At 45.2% G+C, this 20,702-nt stretch overlaps 1 protein-coding gene across 1 annotated transcript in view; it reads right to left on the minus strand.

Annotated features, from left to right (window-relative positions):
- The window catches only part of arap2 (ArfGAP with RhoGAP domain, ankyrin repeat and PH domain 2), a 104,041-nt gene that overhangs the window by 44,726 nt on the left and 38,613 nt on the right, over positions 1-20,702 (minus strand). The window contains exons 12-15 of the mRNA XM_068588239.1: positions 16,959-17,158; positions 11,753-11,838; positions 11,296-11,478; positions 6,757-6,931 (exon numbers count right to left, since the gene is read on the minus strand). Of these exons, the coding sequence (XP_068444340.1) occupies positions 6,757-6,931; positions 11,296-11,478; positions 11,753-11,838; positions 16,959-17,158 (644 nt within the window). The remainder of the gene's footprint in view (positions 1-6,756; positions 6,932-11,295; positions 11,479-11,752; positions 11,839-16,958; positions 17,159-20,702) is intronic.

The raw sequence follows: 20,702 nt of genomic DNA on the forward strand, positions 1-20,702 counted from the left end.
CCGTTGAGCCCCGAGGCCACACACAAACCCGACAAAAAGCACACAATTAAAACCATCCACATGCAGACGCTCCACCAGGGGAAAGCCCTGCGTCACAAAGACCGGCTGCTCGTGACCCCCCCCGAGCCCGCTAATAGCCCGGCGTACAATGTGTGTGTAGGTTCAAAACAAGCACGTCAACAAGCAGCCGAGAAGAGCGTCGGAGCGTTGCGATGCTCCCAACAACGCCGCGGAATGGGGACTCGAGATGAAACGGGGCATCTGATGTGGCGTCGGTGTCTATGTGTGTGTTCATCTTTTTATCATCCACACAAGAAAGCCTTCTGGATCCATTTTTAATGTGCCGTGAGATTCAGAGATTCGAAGCGTCGGGGGATGCTTGGGTGGCAACAATGAAAACGCCTTTGCCTCCAAATCCGCGGTGTGTCATTTAAGAAGAAGAAGAAGAAGAAGCGGAATGATGTCAACAGTAAGAGGCATTGCTGGTTTAGCTGGGTTTTAAAGTGCAATGTCCTCTTCGGGGGGGGAGGGAAGAGCTGCCATAAAACACAATTTACATGTTTACATTGTTGTGTTTCCAGTGGAGACATTAGCTGAAAAGGGACTCACTGTCTTGTTGCACGACACCCCATGTTGTTTCGTGAAGCAATCGGATAGCAACCTTAAAGCTAGCATGTGTACATTCCTTCTTTTTTTTTTCCACGGTAAGCATCTTAGAAATTGTTCCAACGGCATACATTCTTGTTTTGTGACAAGCGTGGCGCTGCTTTTCTTCAGTGAGGCACCAAACACTCGCTTTAAAAAGGTCCACTATTTCTTATGTTATATGTGAACAGTGAGTCAAATGAATATGTTTACTGTGAAATGTGTCAAAATAAATAAATAAAGTTGCACATCCAATTTCCAGATTTCAAATGACATGCGTCAACATGTGTTTGAGTTCGGACACATGACGCTACCGCTGACAAGTAAACTCAATTACTGTCTAGTATAAATAATGCATTTTATTTGTACCGCACCTTTTATTCAAAGACTCTCAGCGTGCCACAGGGCCAATATATAGCAAAAAACAAAAACAAAACAGAGTTAGAACTATAATAATAAAAGAAATAGCTGCCAATGATTTAACACAAAATCAGAAACGCATTCCTGAATAGAAAAGGTTTTTAGGCCAGTCTTAAAAGAGTCCAGTGTCGATGTTACACGTCTTCACGGACGCTTCGATGTGAAGCACTAATCTAATATGTGTTGACATCAGCTGACTGGGCTTGGTAGGTGTGTATCTGGCATAAAGGGACCCGGCCAGTCTGAGTTCTCGTACAGAGGCCAAGTGGCACATGGAGCTCAGCTGGTAATGTTACCCACCTGCAGCATTTAGGAACCAATTACCAACGTGTCCTTCCAGTCAGACAGGGACCAGTGGCACCAGCACACAGTTTGCATGTCCAAAAACTTCTTTTTTCCCGGAGTTAACAAACTATTCGTTGGCCAAACCCGTCCCCCCCCGGGGTCGTCCATTAACGCCACAAACTTGGATGTGACAGCGACACTGGCAAAGCCAGCAGTATACTCCGCGCCTGTTAACTTAGCCAGCAGGATGTTGGAAATGGACACACTTTGGGTTTCACAATGCTCATTTTGTTGTTGAAGAGAATTCACAACTAGCGTTTCAGTCCGTCAATTGATGCTTTTGTCAAGAATGACTTTCAATTTTGTGCAAAAGTTTCTTGGATACTCTGATTATAGTTGGAGCGGGAATAACTGCCCACTTACAGACTGGTTTCCTCGACCACTTAGACTGTGAGGTAGCGTTCAAAAAGTGTTATCAACCGAGATCAAAGTACAGTCTCCACCGTTTTTGGGTGTCTGGTGTCATAACCATCACCGTGTTCCAACTTGAAAGTGACAGGACGGACGCCGGCGAAAGCACAGTTAGACATGAATTGTGCCAAAATAGATTATTGTGAAACAAGCTTGACGTTGGCAGTGTGTTCGTTTTAGAATTTAGCTTAAACGGACTCCAAAATATTTATAGTTAAACCATATATTACACATCGATGGTCGAAAAAGAGCAAAAGCATCTGAGAATGCAAAAAAAACCCATGTTGTTTTCTTACATAATGCCATGTGTTAAGGACAAGTGCAGATAGGCGGTTTCCCCCCATTTTTCCAGGATCATTTTTGGAGGTTTTTGCACTTTGGCCATTGATATTTCAACTATTTTTCAACGTGGTTTATAAAGCTCCTCGAGCAAAGAAATATGGAAATACACTGGACATGAAAATTGATGAAGGAACTTAAAATATATACAAGAACCCACCTCAGTGGAAGCAGTCGACTATAAGGGAGAGATCCATCATTAAAGCTGCCCTCGGGAGTGCCTAAAATGCGAGTAGACACTACCTCGGAGAGCTGCCATTGGCTTTATTTGGGATCTGGGGATGGGGATATGGAAATGAAGATGCTCCGGCAGTATCCCAGGGTGCTTTTTGGGGGTGAGCAGGTGTGCGCGGGACAACTAGGTCCGTGGAGGCCCTCCTGCTCGCTCTCAGACGTATGCAGAGAGAGAGAGAGAGAGAGAGAGAGAGAGAGAGGGCGCTAATGAAGACGCAATGCTCTGCCATCAGAGGACGTCCTAATGCTGGAGCTACAAATGAGCCGCTGTGGAGGGAGAGGTTCTGGGAGACGCATGCTGACAGCTTTGTTTTCATACACCATAACCAGGGGAAATGGAGGGCTTTCTCTATTTTCACTGCTACAAATTGGGAGCACGATTCACACTGTGAGGAGACGGCGCTGCGATGTTTTCCTCACACGGAGAGACACTCCAATTCAGATTTCAGTCGCGAAGAGAGCGCCGTTCAGTCTGCCGATTGTTTATTGCCATCTTAGCTCAAGTCTCCCGCCGGGGGGATAGTGAATTTGGTGAAGGACCATGTTTGCCGCCGTTTCATTCAATATAGTTGCTGGTTTACGGCACCATGCGGCGGTTGAGTGAAGGCCTGAAGTGCACCCTAGTTGTGGATGTGTGCTTTATGAGATCAAATAAAAATGGGGGAACACTAAGCACACAGCCACCGCAGGTATGCGCATATAATACCATGGCAGCAGACATTGCTTTAAAAGAAATAAGATACTTTTATCTGTCCTTATGTTACCTTGCGTGTGCGGGACTTCAACTGTAACCCAAGGCTGAGGTCTCTGAAACCACCCTGCACTCTGTTTTGTCCTTGATAGCGGCTGCGCTGTTGCTCCTTTTATCATCTCTCCCCCTCTATCTTCGCTGTGTTCAACACCAAGCTATACAGCAGGGAGGGTGTCATATGGGTATTGAATTGTTCCCAGTCTCTGCCAGACACAACCGCTGAAAAAAAGTTCAATTTTTTGGTTTAATCTAAAAATTTTCACAAGTTTTTTTTTCCCCCCCTGCAAACTCCAGGGGCCGTATGCACGAAAACAATGGAGACGCCACTTTCCACAGCTTTGTGTGATGTGACAATGTGTCCGGCAGTAGGAAAATGTCAAATAGGGAATTTGGACAGGGTTTTTTGTGTGAAGCCTTAATCTTTTCAGCACACAAAAACGGTCCGTTTTCACTGTAGTTTCACAAATTCTATTTATTTTACAACCAGCTTTTTAAACCTGCTCGAAAGACGACGGCGCACATATTGTCACGTATAAAGAAATGAAAAACACACACACACGTTCGTTCGCTGTGTAAATTGGGTCGGTCAATACTCCGCCGCGCCTCATGGTACACTGTGCCAGAGAACTTCATGTCTGCGTGGGAGTGATATAAAAATTCAGGCTCTTCGGGGAACAGAACACTGCCCACCAAAAAAAGAAAAAAAAGAAAAGAAGGATGATGATTGGCATTCGTTTCCACACTTAATTGAATCAAGCTGAGGGCACCGAGCTTGTGAGTGAGCGCCATCAATCGCGACATTTGACTATCATTTGACATGTCGTTTGACGGGATGGTGGCGTAGTCGGCGGCAGGAACGACTGCAGGCTGCTGCTTCAGTTTGAATTTCCCTGGGTAGCCAGGGGGCATGCTCGAGATGCCGCTCAAACGCGGAGCCGAGTGTCATCTTCGCTCGGTAACGTTTCCGTTTTCCGCTCTGTGCCGAGAACGTGTCGAAGCCAACGGAGCCTCCGTGTTATTACTTCATCGAAAGTAGAGACCAACTGTGAGTAACCCAGTCAATCAAGTTTATTGTTTTTGCTGCAGGTTTTTTAGCCTAGCCTTAAGCTACATTTATCTAGTTTCCTGTTTTAACAAGGTATGCCTTTAATTTGAAGGCGGCTCGCAGAGTTTGAAAGGAAGTTGTGTATCGTGCGCAGCTTAAATGTCGAGAATCTATGGTAAAAACGGTCAATTTTGATTATTAACTAGAGAAATAGCACTCCCCTAAAGATGCACAAGGTTAATTCAAGTTGTAATAATTGTAATATTTGTAATAACTCTGTATTTCTTAAGCTAACTAGCTTAAGTTTTGGCTTACGCTAGTTACATTGTGTGTATGCTAGTAATGCTAACAAGGAGTAAGCTAATCTTTTTCTGTGCCTTGGTACACAGCTCTTACGTTGGTTTTGAGAGTTTCTCAATACATTTGAAATCATCAGTCAAGTGCAGGACTATCTTTCAGGGCGGTACACTACCCGGCCGTTTAGCTTAGTTAGCAACTGATCAGAACAGGCCCTCCCCCGTCTGACAGCAGCAGGCCGTCAATCACATCAGCAGGAGGAGGAAAGACAAGGTGGAGGACTGATGTCCTCTTCATGCTTTGTAAACTTCACTCTGTGTTTTAATGTCAGGAGTATCATCTATTTTATTGACATTCAAGATTCGTTTCCAGTGAGATATCAAAGAGTCAACATCAACACCGTTACATGAAACATTTTCTAATGCACGGAAATGTGCCGCCAATATGCACACTTCGTGATATGTTTATTAATTGAAAGTCAACACCAATGTTGCAGATTTCCCTCACGTGGCGCCGCCGCCGCCGCCGCCATTAGCTCGTGCGCGACGCCTCCTGTCACATGAGGAGACGAACACAAGACATTGATTGGACACCCTCGTAAAAAAGCTGCAAATATTCCCTCCAATGTAAAAACAAGACGCCATCGTTAATGGTGCATCTGGGTGAATTTAAGGAGCCGCTTTCTCGTGGTCGGTGCAGCGAGTTTAGACATGGCAGAGTGACTGTTGACCCTGAGGTGAGCTCTCCATCGAGTGGCATTTGTGTTCTTGGTAACCTCCCTGATCCAGGTCCTTCCTGCCTGCAGTAGTTGGGTCTGTTTAGTTGAACATCCGTTCCTATAGGACGAGTCTGCTTTGCTCCATATTTCTCTGTTGTTGTTGTGTTGTTTTTTTTTAATGATGAAGCCCGACAGCTTCCAGACACATAATGAGCATACGGAGACCGCGAGTATGCTACACATTTCCGATAGACACGGACACGCGTGTGAATGCGTGTTTGTGTCCGCCCGCCTCTCCGGATGTGTGTGTTTTATAGCACACCTCCAAGTAATGGCCGTCACCAAGGCGCCCAGGTGACCCGAGCTAGCAATTAGGAGTCCCTAACAGGGACTGCACAGGCGAGTGTGCACAGATGCAGCGCATACATTATGTAAAATACAGTCCCGGAGAAAGCCCCCCCTCCCCCCCCCCCCCTTCCTTCCCTCCTTTCAACCACCGCCAATGACCTCTTGCTCCTTTTAATCTAATATTCTCATCATCAGCCCTGTGTGAAACCAAACAAACAAACTTGTCACGAGGAAGCTGCACGTCACAGCACATCTGTGCCGTGCCTCCGATGGTGGGAACATGAGGTGGGTATTACAAAGGAGACTTGGAGGGTGGAGGTGGGTGGGGGGTGGGGGGGGGGGGGGGGGGATAGCAGAGAGAGAGAGACCATTTATTTATTTTTTTACTTCGAACTTGCTGACTTCAAATGTGGGTTTTCCTGCCCTCATTTCCTATTCATGGCACTGGAAAAGAAACAAAAAACACCCACTGTGCTTTTATAAATGTGGCGGCACAGCGGCGAGTGAGACTTCTAAACATGATTGGCTTGTTAAAAGTATAAAGACAATGGGGCTGACTATACGTGGCGCCGACGGTTGTAAAAGCCCAACTCGCACACCTAGTTTAAAGGCTTTCCACTGATTCATGTGAGTGCGTCAGCTCGTTTTTTTTTCCCTGGTCAATCCAGGAGAATTTATGAGTTCTTCTGGTACACAGCTGCTTTTTATGGTCTTGCATCTCACCTGGCTCGAACACTGGCCATGGAAAAGTATTCTAGCTGGAACACTTTTTCTCTTTTTAATGAAAGAGTACGTACAGGTGTGTTGGGATATATTTACTGAGATGTCAAAGAGCCGAACCAGAAGAAGTTGATTAAAAAGGTGCATTTTGATTTCGAGTGAATTTGCATCCCTTTCTAGCTTAAAAAGCACAGGATGCCAACTTCTTGTCTAGGACATGCAGCTTCAGCATCATTCATTTATATAATTAATGAAGGCATTAAGTGCATATTTAAAGCCATTTTGCAGAATCATTTTTGGGATAGTAATCAGCTAGAAAAATGTCAGCAGACAAGTGGGAGTTTTAAACCAAATCAAGGCGTTAGCATACATTAGCTCGCTGGCTACATCTGCCATAATCTGGTTGTTACTCCAGCCGACAAAATAACACCCACCGCTTCAAACTGTGGTAAATCTGCGTGTGAAGTAACTCCAGTTGCTTACCAGAGAGTTTGTTCTGGTGCAGGAACTCCATCTGTAGCTTCTGTCCGGCCCGTTGGGCCAAGAGGTACGGGGTCGAGGAGGCTGGATCCCCGGTGGCGCACATAACATCTGCCCCGCTGAACACCAGCGCCATGGTCTGCAGCACATCGGGCAACACCGCAGCTGCGCACAGCGCCTGCACACACACACACACACACACACACACAGAAGACGGCGTTGAAGAGCACATGGACAGTTCCTCTGTGCTGCGCCTTCGCTTTGTGTCTACGGGCCCCGTGAGGTCGCCGCCATTCATACAATTCTTAAATAACGTCTAAGCAGAATAACACTGGACTTTATTTGGACATATTTCCAACGTGAATGCCGAAGGGCTTATTTTTATTGGCCGTGAATCTTACTGGAGTAAGTCCACCTGTCGCTTAACGTTTATTAGTGCGATTGACTAATAAAAAGGCTGAGAAAGTGCAGCCGCCGCCGCTCATTGCATTTTTAAGTAGCTTTCAGAAAAAAGCCCACATCCCAGACAATGAACGGGTGAAAATCCCCCGGAAATGTGAATCGTGTCGGAGAAGCCGCTGGCCGTCGCTCTGCGGGTATTCCAGGTTGATAGAGGACAAAGAGTCCATAAAGCGGCATCAGAAAACCATATAAAGTTTAGACTCGCGTTCCGCCCGCTGATCTCAAAAGAGAAGTTAAAATAAGATCACATTTTAACACTCCCTGCGGGAATCATTAAATCTATAATCCCCGTGAAAAAAAAAAGGAATATAGCAAATAAGAACAGGACAAATGGGCCATATTAAATATAATGAAAGTAACAGTTTAAAATTGGAAGAAGAGAAACGTGGGAATAAAAGCATAAAATGAAATGAGCAAATAACAACAGAAGAGCAGACTGAGGCAAAAAGGAATTCATGGAGCGAATACTCGGTTTGAAAACATCAGGAGTGCAAAAATATGTACAATATGACACTGACAAACCAGACAATGCAATAGAAAACACAAAACTAATATGACAATTTAAAGACATTAGGTTTGTGAAGTGGCCTGAACTGCAATTTAACGGTACACAAAAATTGTCAGTAAAACAAATAAAAACAATGTGTTTTTAGTCTCTTGAAAATATTCATATATAAACAAAGGGACTGCTTTCGTCCTCAATAAAACTCAACGCCACATCTGCTTAATTCCAGCTTTCAGAAAAGAACTGGCTTGATCGTCTCAGTCGAGGATGATGGATGCCGGCTGAAAAATCACAAAGCAAAACGTTTCAGTCCTCACCTTTCTAGAAATTCCAGTTTTTCTTTTTTTAAATTCGAGGGAAAACAACATAACTTGGACCTCAAGTCTTGTTTTCAACTTAAAAAAAACACTTTCATAAGATGGGGAGAACTTGCTAGAGCCTGTTATAAGTGTACATTTTAAGTAATAATGAACGTTAAGTCTGATATTTTCTTAGAGGTCTCTTCTACTCCACAGGCTACGGGGTACTCTAAGTGGCAAAACAATATTTTTTGGTGTAAAATTGTTTGAAAAAAAGCAAATTGTGGACCAGGCCGGATTCTGGGTCCACCTCTTGTGCCATCTAATCCCAAATTCACTGCATAGTAAAATGGAGGAAACCTGGGAGGAGCCGAGTTGAACGTCAAACACCGCAGCAGGCGGCGATAGGCTGCGACTCGCATGTCAATCAAAGATATCTGAGAACATGTGCACTGTGGTGTGTGCGCAGACGAGCTTTGTTCAAACCGTTTCACGCGGCGTGAAAGCCGTGCGACATTGCAGAGTCCGACGGAGGGAGAATAGTGTCTCTCCGCCGTCTCGTCTCTTCGCATCAGTCCAGTCGATCGACGTGACATTGTGCACGACGACCCGCGACAAAGTGGATCAACCGAGGAGTCGAGTGGCAAATGGGGAGATTTCAACGAGCGACCCCTCTTCTTTTTTTCTTTTTTTTTTCATTGGACCAGGAGCGGGTCCGTAAGCTGCATCGATCCGCCGCGAACAAGCCAGATCCGTCTGAAAGTGAGGCGCGGAAAAGGCCGGGCACACACACACACACACACAAACACGTCAATATAACCTGCCCTCCTACACAAAGGACCTTCCATGCACACAGATTTATCCATTGCTATCCATGTGCATTGTTTCAAGAACGCATTCTTCTTTAACAGAAAACGCAAAAAAAAGGTATATATATGTAGTTTAGTCACATAGTCTTTAGTCCTTTTCTCATCCACACTTACTCACACACAAGACCGGGTCAGATTATGGCAAAACAGTCCCAAGCAACCTGGCCTTATTCGGTATCATCTCTGGAAATGACCTTTCCGTGTCATAGCAATTACTGCAGCCACTAGAGGGTTTATGCGTGTCTGCGTGTGTAATGATATAAGAAGGTCCTTTGACACCCCCCCCCCTCTCCTCTCTAGGTCATGTGGCCTGCAGAGACTGCGTGGAGGTCACTGGGATGTGAGCTTCTAGCGGGTGGTGGTGGTGGTGGTGGTGGGGGGGTTAAGGGACTGAGACACGAGAGAGGGGCCGTATAAAGAGAGGGCATGAAATGGAGAAAACCGGATGAAGGGCGGCACAACATCTCAAAAGAATCCGCATGAACGGGTGGGATTATGCAAGAGGCATATTGGCGCAGTCAGGCGTAGATCACTTCACTACCTTTTAATTCCGTTTCATTACTCGAATTGACACTTTCAAACGGCAATTGACTGTATGTGTCGAGTGAGTTTTGTGACCCCTGCGCCCATAAAACTTGTTAAAATGCCATCACATGATTTCAGAATGGCATGAATGTCAGTGAGGAAATTGCTCCTATTATTGTCTTTGTTCCAGAGACGACTCCCGAAGGAATGGGTTTTATATAGCTTTTATTTTTTCATATTCATACTTGTGTAATGGTAAGTAAGTGTGACACAGAACTGGAACAATGTGTCCAATGAGATTAGACTCAGTGTCCTTGTTTATGTTTAAAATACTTTTTTGCTATTCTTGTGGGGTTTTTTTTTTTTTCTTCTTATAGGTTGAGCAGGATTTATTACTTTTAGTTGAGATGAATGAACTTCTCTTAAATTTTAGCACACGTACACACATCTGCTGAGTCGTGGTGTGTGTGATGCGTCTACGACACATTGATCTCAGGCAGAGTAGACGCACAATCCCCCACTTCCACCTTTTCTCGTTCTTTCTCTCTTCTTGCTCTCAAGCACACACATATATACATACACACACACACACACATGCACATATACATACACACAAACAAACCTCTCCATTGCCCAAACCCTTTTAGGCAGCCACACTCTCTGTGGCTGTCACACTTCATCTCCTGCAAAAAATTCACACTAGAACAGCAAATTCACACATCCTTAGTGGTGCAGCACACATGTTCACACGCATGTACACATCACACACTCCCAAATACACACACACACACACGCAAAAGGGCCAGCAAAGCCGCAATAAAACCAACCCAAGCGTTTCTGTTGTGGATCCTAATCCACTTTTCCACTTAGCTAGCTGGTATATCTCTCCCTTGCCTCCACCCTTCATTCCCGCTCTCTCTCTCTCTCTCTCCCTCCCTCTCTCTCTCTACACATCTCCATCCCTCTCTTTCTGCACGAGAAAACAATACACGGGGGCTGATCTGCGTAAATGCTGACGCAGGTGGAAACTTAGCCGTTTGGAGGCTCAGTGCTCGGTGCTTTTAAGACCTTCTCTTTTAGGGGAAGCCAAAAAAAAAAAAAAAAAGTTTTTTTTTTTTTTTCGCCGCAGCAATAAACTCTCAACCACCAAGTCGAGGAGGAGGCCTCAGCGTCAACCTCCTCGCACAGATCGATCAGACTTGTGGCGCTGTTGTACTGAGGGTCAAAAGGTCAGAAAAATAGAGACGCGTTCAGGACAAGTTGGATTCAGCAATGGGAGCATGCCATGTTCCAGAGATGTGAAAATATACATTAACATCCACTCGTTGCAGCCCACAAAGCTCAACACTGCATCTCCATGCACTTGTTGTCTAGTCTGCTTGAAATTAAAAGAAGAGGAAATCAAAAACTCCCAATATACATGTATGGGCTTTATCAATATTGCCGTGCTTCAAGGGCAAAGCCCGCTTGCGCAATTTGCGAAGTTGAGACGAGAAAAAGGAGGACGTAAGAGACGCCACCGCGGCTTTGATGATGCATCACGACGTCCCAGACCACCTCAGCAAGTGGTTTGAGTCCTCGGTGGTCATGTGAGCCGATCGCTCCACAGCACAATGTTTATGAGACACGACCGAAAGACTTTAAATGTCATGAGGAACACTCGTCTCGGCAGTGAGGGAGTATGGAAGCTGTAGATCTTAGTTGTGCACCAGCGACAGTACTTGTACCACATCTACTCTAGTTGGTTCACTGCACTGTCGTAGTGCACTAGCAAACAGAAGATATGTCAGCAGAATACTTGCTAAATACCTGAAAAGATCCTCTCTTCTAATCCAGGTTGAATTGGAGTCTTTTGAATGAAGCATGTGTATTAAGGTTGTACCTGGTTGAGCGCCTGCAGGTCATGAAAGCCCTCCAGCACCCTCCGGTACTTCCTCTCCCTGTACTTCCTGCGGATGAAGGTGGCGCGCTGCTCCACCGAAGCCCCGCTGTGGACCACCTCCTCCAGGGGAAGATTGGCAGCCCAGAAACTGTTTGCATTCTTGTTGCCCACCTCCAGGAAGAGCTGAGAGGGGGGTGGGAGAAAATGGAAAGCGGTGAGAATCACTTGTAGACCCATTAGTCGGGTTTGAAGCAAACACTTTGCCAAGCGCGAAATCGTGGTCGAGTTCGTCTTGGCAAGAAAACTTGTTGATTTGTTTTTCAGGTCTTCGCTGTGTGTTTTGCTTTAAGTTCATGAAGCCTTTGAAGCTCGGCAAAAGCAGTTAATGCAAAAACACTGACTTTCATATCAAGCGAGAACCTAATTTGCTTCTGCGCGTAAGAAAATCGGCATGTACCTCCACCAGCTCGTTGCTCCAGATGCTGCTGTCCAACTTCAAGCTCCGCACTTTGGAGATACTCGGGCCGAGGGAGCGGTGTTGCCCTGGTGCACAGGAAGAAGACGCACATGAGCTCTCGCAGATACACAAAAACACACGCGCTCAGAAGCTCATACAACCCCCCCCCCCCCCCCTCCCCGCGGGCTTACGAAGCCGTTCTCAATTAGACGCGTTCAAAAATGCACGGCTGTCAGGCTACGATTTGAATTCACGTGAAATGAAATTAAATGAAATTAACGCTCACTTATACGGAGAGAAAACTCTCCGCGGCGTGCGCGCAAACACACACACGCGGACGCCGGTGACGGCGATGGAATAAACAATAAAAGCGGCAGTTACGAGACGGAGGAACAGAGCATGACTGGAAGCTCCTTCTCTCACTCACAACAGACATATTTAGTCCCCTCAGCACTCCTAATTGGAAATGAAAGCACAGAACGAGGGCCATTAATTGCTAATGAATCATGAGTAATTCATTGTGTTTGTGGGTCGGCCTGTTTATTTGGGTGAACGAGAGGCTTCAAGGGTTGCTTATGGCCAAAGACGGAGCGCACATGCATAATACATTAGTACGAAAAAACGCCGTATGTGTGAATGTGAATTATTGTCCTGTGTGTAAAGGCGGATAATTTTAGATTTAGATTTGGCGTGAGCTCATTACCGTGCGCTGTGCTCAAGTAGAGCAGCTGTGAACGAGAACGACGGGCCTTGAGCTGCGAAGAAGCCGTCTTGACACAGATCTAGTGAGTGCAGATGCCGGAAATCATTAAATTATCTATATTCTCGTGATTATATTGAAGAAAACATAATTTAAGCAAGACGTTTTTTTTGTGTTTTTTTTTAAAAAGAGTAATTACTGTTAACTCTACCTACTTCAGGAATACTGGCGTTCAACATGTCTATTCTGAGCAGAAACAAACCATTAAATTAATTGACTGGTCTGATTGCTTCCTGATTGGATGTTCTCGTTTCAACTGATTCATTAGTTGGTCAACTGTCTTAAAACACAAATCTGGGGGTTGATAGAAGATTAGATCTCACTAACAATAATAATATAAGGCTCCAGTCCATGCTGGTCACTTCTCAGCAATACTAATGTTTCAGTTGAGCCTTGAGACTACAAATGGGAGATATTTCCTCCTTCCCTTAGGCTATATACTTCCATCTTTTGTGGGAGAAAAGTGTGTGGATGCTTGGGTCGGCTGATAACCGGCAATTGCCTATAAAATAATCGTGCATGAGTTTGTGGAACAAAACAATCTAACTGTACTTGCATTACAGCCTACTTTTCTTCAATCAAACCTGTAAGAGGAGCACTGGTGGGGCGCTTTATTTAAAAAAAAAAAAAAAAAAGCACTCCCGACGCATTTGTCGCAAAATCGATCCTAATAAAGCATTATTTGAACACCTAAAATTCGAATTGAACTTGTCACTGCCCTGTTTTGTGAGAGACTTATCGGAAATAAGTGCAATAATTCACAAGAACATGCATTATCATTATATGGCCGACCTCCAACTGCCAGCTCCAAGTCACACACACACACTTTGAAATAACAGGCACATTGTTTTTATTGTCCATAATTCATTATTTCTTTGAAAACGGACAGTTTATTCGGCCCAGTGCTCGAGCCCAGTGGATGTATGAGTCTGATTCGTCCCCTCCCAAAAGACAGAGGAATGACTACGTCACATCTTTGAGATCACATGAGTCCAGTTGGACCCCAAAAAAAAAAAAAAAAAAAAAAAGCCCAAAGAGCGAGATTCTGTCACTTCTCAGCTGTGAAGGAGCGAACATATTTCACTCTGTGCGGCGGCGGCTGCATTTCTCCATCCTCCGAGCCTCACGGCACCACAGGACCATTTCCACTTGTGTAAGGGTAATGAAGCTGAGAAAAAAAAAAAAAAAGTGTGCATGCACCACCGGGTACACGGTGAGATCCTCACATATAAAAATGGCTTGTTGTAAATGTCTTCGTCTTTCTGATGGAACCAAAACAACGCAAAGAAAAAAGGGGAAATCCCACCAAAGTGGCTTTTAACAGGGAAAAAAAACCCACACCGCAACCCACACTCAGGATTTAACCCCCAATTAAAGACTTTCTCTGTGACAGTTCATGGAGCACCCTGCACTTGTGACATTTCCCACTCAGCCGACGACGAGTCAGGAAGGAAACAAAGCAATGAGCGCTGCATCTGCGCGTTACCACGGCAACTGTTTCCAGCAAGTCGAGTCGACGATGTGCTTTCCACATCCCGGTTTAGAGGAAGTTCGTTGCGATACCACGGTGGTGACGAGGGGCCTCCCCGTCTTTGGAGGGATGTAAACACTGAGGAAAGGGAGTTTGACTCGTTTCGGGGTCGGGACTCTGGTTAACCAGATGAACGAGACAATAATTAATACTGTAACACACATTTTGTGAGTAGCAGGTAGATAAAGACGTGGGAAATTAACAGATATTTCTCCCAGGCGGAGACCAAAATGGAGGTAAAAAGAGAGTGGATTGATTGTGTGGACAAAAACATAAGTCTGCTGTATGTGTGACAAGGCAACTATTTATGAATACTTAAAGAAATGAATGAGGTGATATTGTTGTGTTCAATTTAAAAGGCGCTGCCCCGAAGTGGCAGTGAAAATAATACTGAGACTATTTTACTGAGATTGTGTTTTAATTAGCTGATTATTAGAGACACAGTAGTTTCACAAACAAAAAATAATAATTTGATACATTTCCAGGAATGAAATATTTTCATTTGCGTTCTCACTTTCTATTAGAAAGGGAAGAAAAAAAATAAACGGGCCAAACGCGAATACAATTTGTGTCTCTTCGAGTAATCCCCCCCCAAAAAAATCTGAATGCCTGTAACAAACTTTTTTTTTCCAGTCCGGTTTCAATCTGATTGTTTTCTGATTCATCTGTATGTTAATATTCAAAAATCACATTTCTCATCAAATTGAAAATAATGGGCAGCCCTTCAAAACCATGTAAAGAAGACACGCTGTGGCAGGAGATGAAGCCGCTCGACATCAGAGAGCGAAGCTAAAGTCTATAAAACATTAATCCCGTCTTGGCATGAAAAGAGGAGAAGCCAATCTGGAATCATTTTCACCATTAGTCTTCTCATTACTTCCTTCCTCTTTCTCTTGTTCAGCATTTCTCTTTATTGTCCATGACATGGGAGCGCTAATTAAAAGCATGAGCAGTCATTGGTATTCCAAATGGACCGCCGTCTAATTTAAGGAGAGCGCAGTGTGAGGACAGCCTCCTCCCCGTTGCAGATATCGCCCGGCGTGTCGACAAAATGTAATATTAAACACCCTCTGCAAATGAAATCATTTAAGGGTGTTTGAAAAAGGGATGTTGGATATCTGATGCGTACCAATTACACGGGCTTTGCAGAGGTGAGGTGAGGAATCACATTAAAACTCATGACTCTGGGAGAAATCTCAGGCCGGGAGAAGATCGGGGAGGGGGCGGGCGGGTGTATGGGAGCGTGGAAAAAAAAGAAGAAAAAAACACACCTCCCAACCGGGCGTCCCTCCACATCAGGCATGGCCGCTGCTTCTCTGTAATCATGTGGAGCGGGGTCGAGAGGCAGTTTGGGGATCGCTCAAGTTCTCGCCCCGCGGCTTAATCTCTGTTGTCATTTCATCTAAGCCGTCCAGTATTGCCAAATAGATTAGAGAGTCCAGGGGCCAGATGCCAGCTCCCATAAGTGGCTTACCACCTGAGAACTTATTCCTAAAGGGCCTCTGGGTGAGAGCGCCGACTCGCACAAACAAACAACGGGCAAGCAAACAACAGCCCGATTAATGCAGCATGGGGTCTTAATTACCCTGAAGAAGTTTGTTGCAAACGCTGTGTGTGTGTGTGTGTGTGTGTGTGTGTGTGTGTGTGTGTGTGTGTGTGTGTTAATTAACAGTAAAATAGTACAGTCATACGGTTCAATAAGCAAACTTAATAGCGATCAGATTAAAAACGAGTTAAATAGTGGGAGATTCTAGCCAGTGCACAGCGGGTCAACTGAACATGCACGTGACATTAGTTTACAAGCAAGCTCACAATGAAACACTGAAAGTTTCAAGTAATAAATAATGAACACATGCAATTTACTTTGTCTCTATTTTTTCCTGTGATTAGTGCCCCAGAAAAGAAAGAACGTTACAGGAAAGTTCCTAAGAAATAAGGAGAAAATGATTGACTCATAAAATGAAGTGTTGTCTTGTTTGTCATCTGGCAAACCTCTCGGGTTTATCTCGTGAACATTTCACTGGGCTCTTTAAAAGCGATCATATAAAAAAGGGGTTTAGCCATGCAGCTAGCGTCCAGTCCACACAATGCTGTATATTGGCAGCGGCGGTGAAACGGACCGCTGCGGATCTGTGATCATTCAGATGCCGCCCTCACGGTCGGGTAAGCATGGGAATTGCTGAGTAATTACACAGTTATACCATCCATGTGTGATGGATATACAACTTTACCACCATGATATATGAGTAAAAAATATATACAATCAGTAAATCAGCATTAATCCTTGATACACTATGAACCATCCTTGTTGAAATTAACGGGAGGAAGTTAGTACCTCTACCTTCGGATGTTACATTCAGTTACTTTGTGATGCGTTCAGGCTCTGTTCAGTGAAATTTTGTATTTATATTTTTGTAAATAATAACTATATCATGATGTTTTTAAACTGTAATCTTGTAGAAAAAAAAAAAAAAAATGTAGTTTGGGGCGAGAAGCTTGAATAGATCCAGTTGTTGGATGGAGATGTTTTCAACAGCTATATGAATTAAATAATAGAGAGGGATTTATAACCCGTTTAATTTCCCAACACTAGCTCTAAGCAGCTTATAATACATCATTAAAACTACTAATGGCAATAATTATTTGCATCAATAAAATATGAATAATCTGGATTCATGTGAAACAGCTGCTGTAACAAAACAAAAACAACAACAACCAAAAAAAGGATGTATCGGCGAGTATGGATCACCGACAAATGGCGAGATTTGATCCGTGACTCCGTGACCATTTTGCACAATTGCCGTGTGTTTCAATGTCGTTTTTCTTTAAGCATACTGGTGTTTATTAACGAGTAAGCTATGCATCCGGCATGTGTGCGTCAGCCCGAGACGACATTACGAAGGCGGGACTCTCACCTGCACACTTCTTACAGACGACCACGCCCAGGTTGACGGAGGCCCACTCCGGCCGCGCGGCGCGACAGTCGGCGCAGCTCCTGTTGGCCTCGTTGAACCAGATCTTCTCCGCCACTTCATAGTCGGAGAGCGTCTCGGCGATCGATTCCTGGACCGCTTCAATCCACTCCTCCTTCTCCCGCTCTGACTCGGCCGTGAAGCTGCAACAATTGATTTTTTGGCCCCACATCCCCAACACATGCCTCACCGTTATTGATTTGATTTGAGGGAGCAATTAAAACAGCATAGTATCGCTTGGCAGGGTTACGGGGGGAGGCGTGTGGTATTTGCAGGAGTTTTGGGGAGTTGCTGAGGGTGTATGGACGCGCATGTGTGGCTGCAATAGATTCAGTGAAATAGAGAGGGGACTGAGTAGAGGGGGCGACGGGGCAGCTAAATCAATCCGACTCACCTGGCACCACCAAAATCCATAAACCGCTAATGCGGGATATTATTTCTATATTAGACTTTAAGTGCTTATGTCAAGAAACGGTGATGGAAATATACTATGAGCCTAACATATTTACAGCTCCAATATAGGTTTGAAATAAGAATGTTGAAACATTCTTGTTCCACCCAGGACTTTTTTGTGAACTTTTTTTTTTTTTTTTTTGAAATTAAAAAGTAAAGCACTGAGGCTCGGGGGATGCAGTGTCCGAGTCCGTACTTCACTTTCATGTCCGGAATTACGCTATAAAGCTAAAATTATGCTGGCGTTCTTGCCTAATTAAGGGACAATGGAAGTCAAATGGACAGCAAACGAAGAGTGCGTTTCTAAAACACAGGAAAACAGAGCAAATGAATTGCAGCGGAGAAGTAATTTGATTTAGTGGCGATACAATATGCTGTTCCCACATCTGCAATCGAGAAGGAAGGCTTTGGCTGAATTGTCACCGCAGGAAAATGGTGGAAATCAAACTTATTCATAATTATAGAGGCTACTTTGTATGAGTCTAATTGAACTGGAAATCTTTTTTGAAATACGGGGACGCATTGTTAAGAGTAATGACATGTTCTTTCTTCCAGCTGCTCTGGAGTGACATGTAAAAATCTAGGTGGGAATAAATCTTGCTCCCATACCCCAATTACAGAAAGAACGTTTTTGCTTAAATTCTACTGTAACTCAGCTTATCAAGTGCACGCAAGCACCCTGAATTAGATTTTAGAGCACGCTGACTTTGGGGCTGGGCCTTAGTGCCCAACATCAGTACCTCATGTAGCTGGATGGAAGCAAATCAATGCGGCCAAGTTGCCAAAAAGCCTTCCTAGAGGATGGGAGGCAGTCCCTTGTCAATATTATGTGTGTGTGTTTTTTAAGGGGACATTTAAATCATATGTAATTGGCTACATAACATCGACGAAATAAAGTGATGCAACCAGTGAGGTAAAACCAGCCACAATTGATATGAACTAAATATGCACACAGCCCACATATACACTGAACGCCTGAACTGTCACAGCTCCCAAATTGGGATTATTTCAGGACACTCATTCACCTGTCTCTCAAACCATCAATGCGCACACACACACACACACATACACCCACTCACACACAGACACACAGCCGAATGACGGCACATGTCCATTACTGTCAAGCGAGCGCATATAAAAAGGTGCCTGGCAGGGAGAGGAAGCACAGCTTTCTGAGGCAGAGGACGGTCGGGGGAATTATGAAGATGTTGCTGAATGCACCGAGTAACTCAAAATCAGATAAGTGTATGAAAATACAAGTGTAAATAACAACCAATCGGTGTGCATGCGTCAGCTAAACGGTGCCAGGGTCCAAGATGGTGAACATTTGGATGGCCTCTCAACGTGGAGACGGCGAGCCGCCGGCTCACAGCTAACGGCGCTGAAAAAGCGCTAACAGTGCGAACTACGGCAAAAGCGCTGACAGTGCGAAACAGCGTTTACCTGAGGGGCGAACCTGAGGGGGCGTACAGCCGTACGGGAGCATCAGCCGGTCAGTGACCAGTGGGGTCACACTCACATGCACCAACACGCACAAAAGCACACACTTCTGGCCCCGGCTATGACAAGAAAGCAAGGAGAAGCGCAGAAAACACCACGAGGTAGACGTTGCTCCAAATCTACTTTTACTTATCAGGGAGTTGTTTGCTGCTGTTCGAATGTTCAAAAAGGTTAAAGGCAGCTCCTTCAAATGAGAGACGAAGACACACCGAAAGATCAACGAGGTGTAAAACTGTGAGGAAAAGCTGAAGAGAGAGAGACAGAAAAGAGACGGTGAGAGAGAGAGACAGTGTGTGAGAGAGAGAGAGAGAGAGAGAGAGAGAGAGAGAGAGAGAGAGAGAGAGAGAGAGAGAGAGAGAGAGAGAGTGAGAGAGACAGACAGAAAGAGAAAGAGAGACAGTGTGAGAGGGAGAGAGAAAGAGAGACAGACAGAAAGAGAGAGAGACAGAGAGAAAGAGAAAGAGACAGAGAAAGAGAGACAGATAGAAAGAGAAAGAGAGACAGAAAGAGAAAGAGAGACAGAAAGAGAAAGAGACAGACAGAAAGAGAAAGAAACAGACAGAAAGAGAGAGAGACAGACAGACAGACAGAGAAAGAGACAGACAGAAAGAGAAAGAGACAGACAGAAAGAGAGAGAGACAGACAGACAGAGAGAGAGAGAGACCTAGCTTGACAGTAAGAAGCACTTTGAAAGGAGAAATGGGACCACTGGTCTCCATGGCAACCGGTGTAAAGTCAAACAGAGGATGGAAGAGAGAGTGAGAGAGAGAGAGAGAGAAAGAGAAAGAGAGAGAGAGAGAGAGAGAGAGAGAGAGAGAGAGAGAGAGAGAGAGAGAGAGAGAGAGACACACACACAGACACGTCGGGGTGGGGAAACTTTTTCTGCCGCCAGCCGAGCATGTGCACCAGGCCCGCCTCGCCAGGTAGCCCGGCAAAGATCGATAGGTTGATTGGGTTCAGCTGTTCTGTGTCCACCGCCTCGGCCCGGGGAGCGTCTGAAGGGACGACTGCTCACACCGTCTGCTGAACTACAACATGGCCTCCACAACCACAGAGGAGCCGCGGGAGGCAATAGTCAGCGCCGGAGTACGTGTGTGCGGAGGTTCCCGGGCCGCCGAGCGCTAGATGTGAGGAAGTGGAGGCCCGTCTCGGGTGAAGGCCGCTGAATTAACTACAGCTTTCAGGACAACCGGTGGTGAGGAGGAAAATATCAAACGGAAGAATTAATAAAAGAAAGGTGGAGGAGAAGGAAGAGTATTGTCTTACAACAATGATGAAATTGTTGCCCTCTCCTCACAGCCACCGGCATCTATCAGGCCTTCCCTGTCGCACACTACAATCATCTCTCGTGTTCTTCCCAGCCGATAAAACATGATATATTTCTCCACAGACATGAAGAATTGATAGCGAGCCCAGAGAAAGTCCCACGTCTCTATTTAGCGATTGTTGAAAGTCCTCGATATCTACCGTGAAAGTCGGGTTACAAGCCGCTGCTACCGTCGGTGGGTGTCCCCGCTAGCTCCACGCTGTAGCCAGCTAGCGCGGCTGCTAGCTCCCAGACAGCCGCCGAAGGTAGCTGGACGAGGAGCAGTAGCGGCAGCAGGAGCGGAGAGCTAGCAGCGGCGCTAGCTTGCTACAGCGCGGACACCAATTAAAAAAAAAAAAGGTAGGAGCCGCTCGTAACCTGACTGTCACGATACATACGGTGCGGGTCACAAATGGCGGACGAACCAA

Source organism: Clinocottus analis, unplaced genomic scaffold, assembly GCF_023055335.1.
Source record: "Clinocottus analis isolate CAN_PGR_092001 unplaced genomic scaffold, fCliAna1.0.p SCAF_21, whole genome shotgun sequence".
NCBI lineage: Eukaryota > Metazoa > Chordata > Actinopteri > Perciformes > Cottidae > Clinocottus > Clinocottus analis.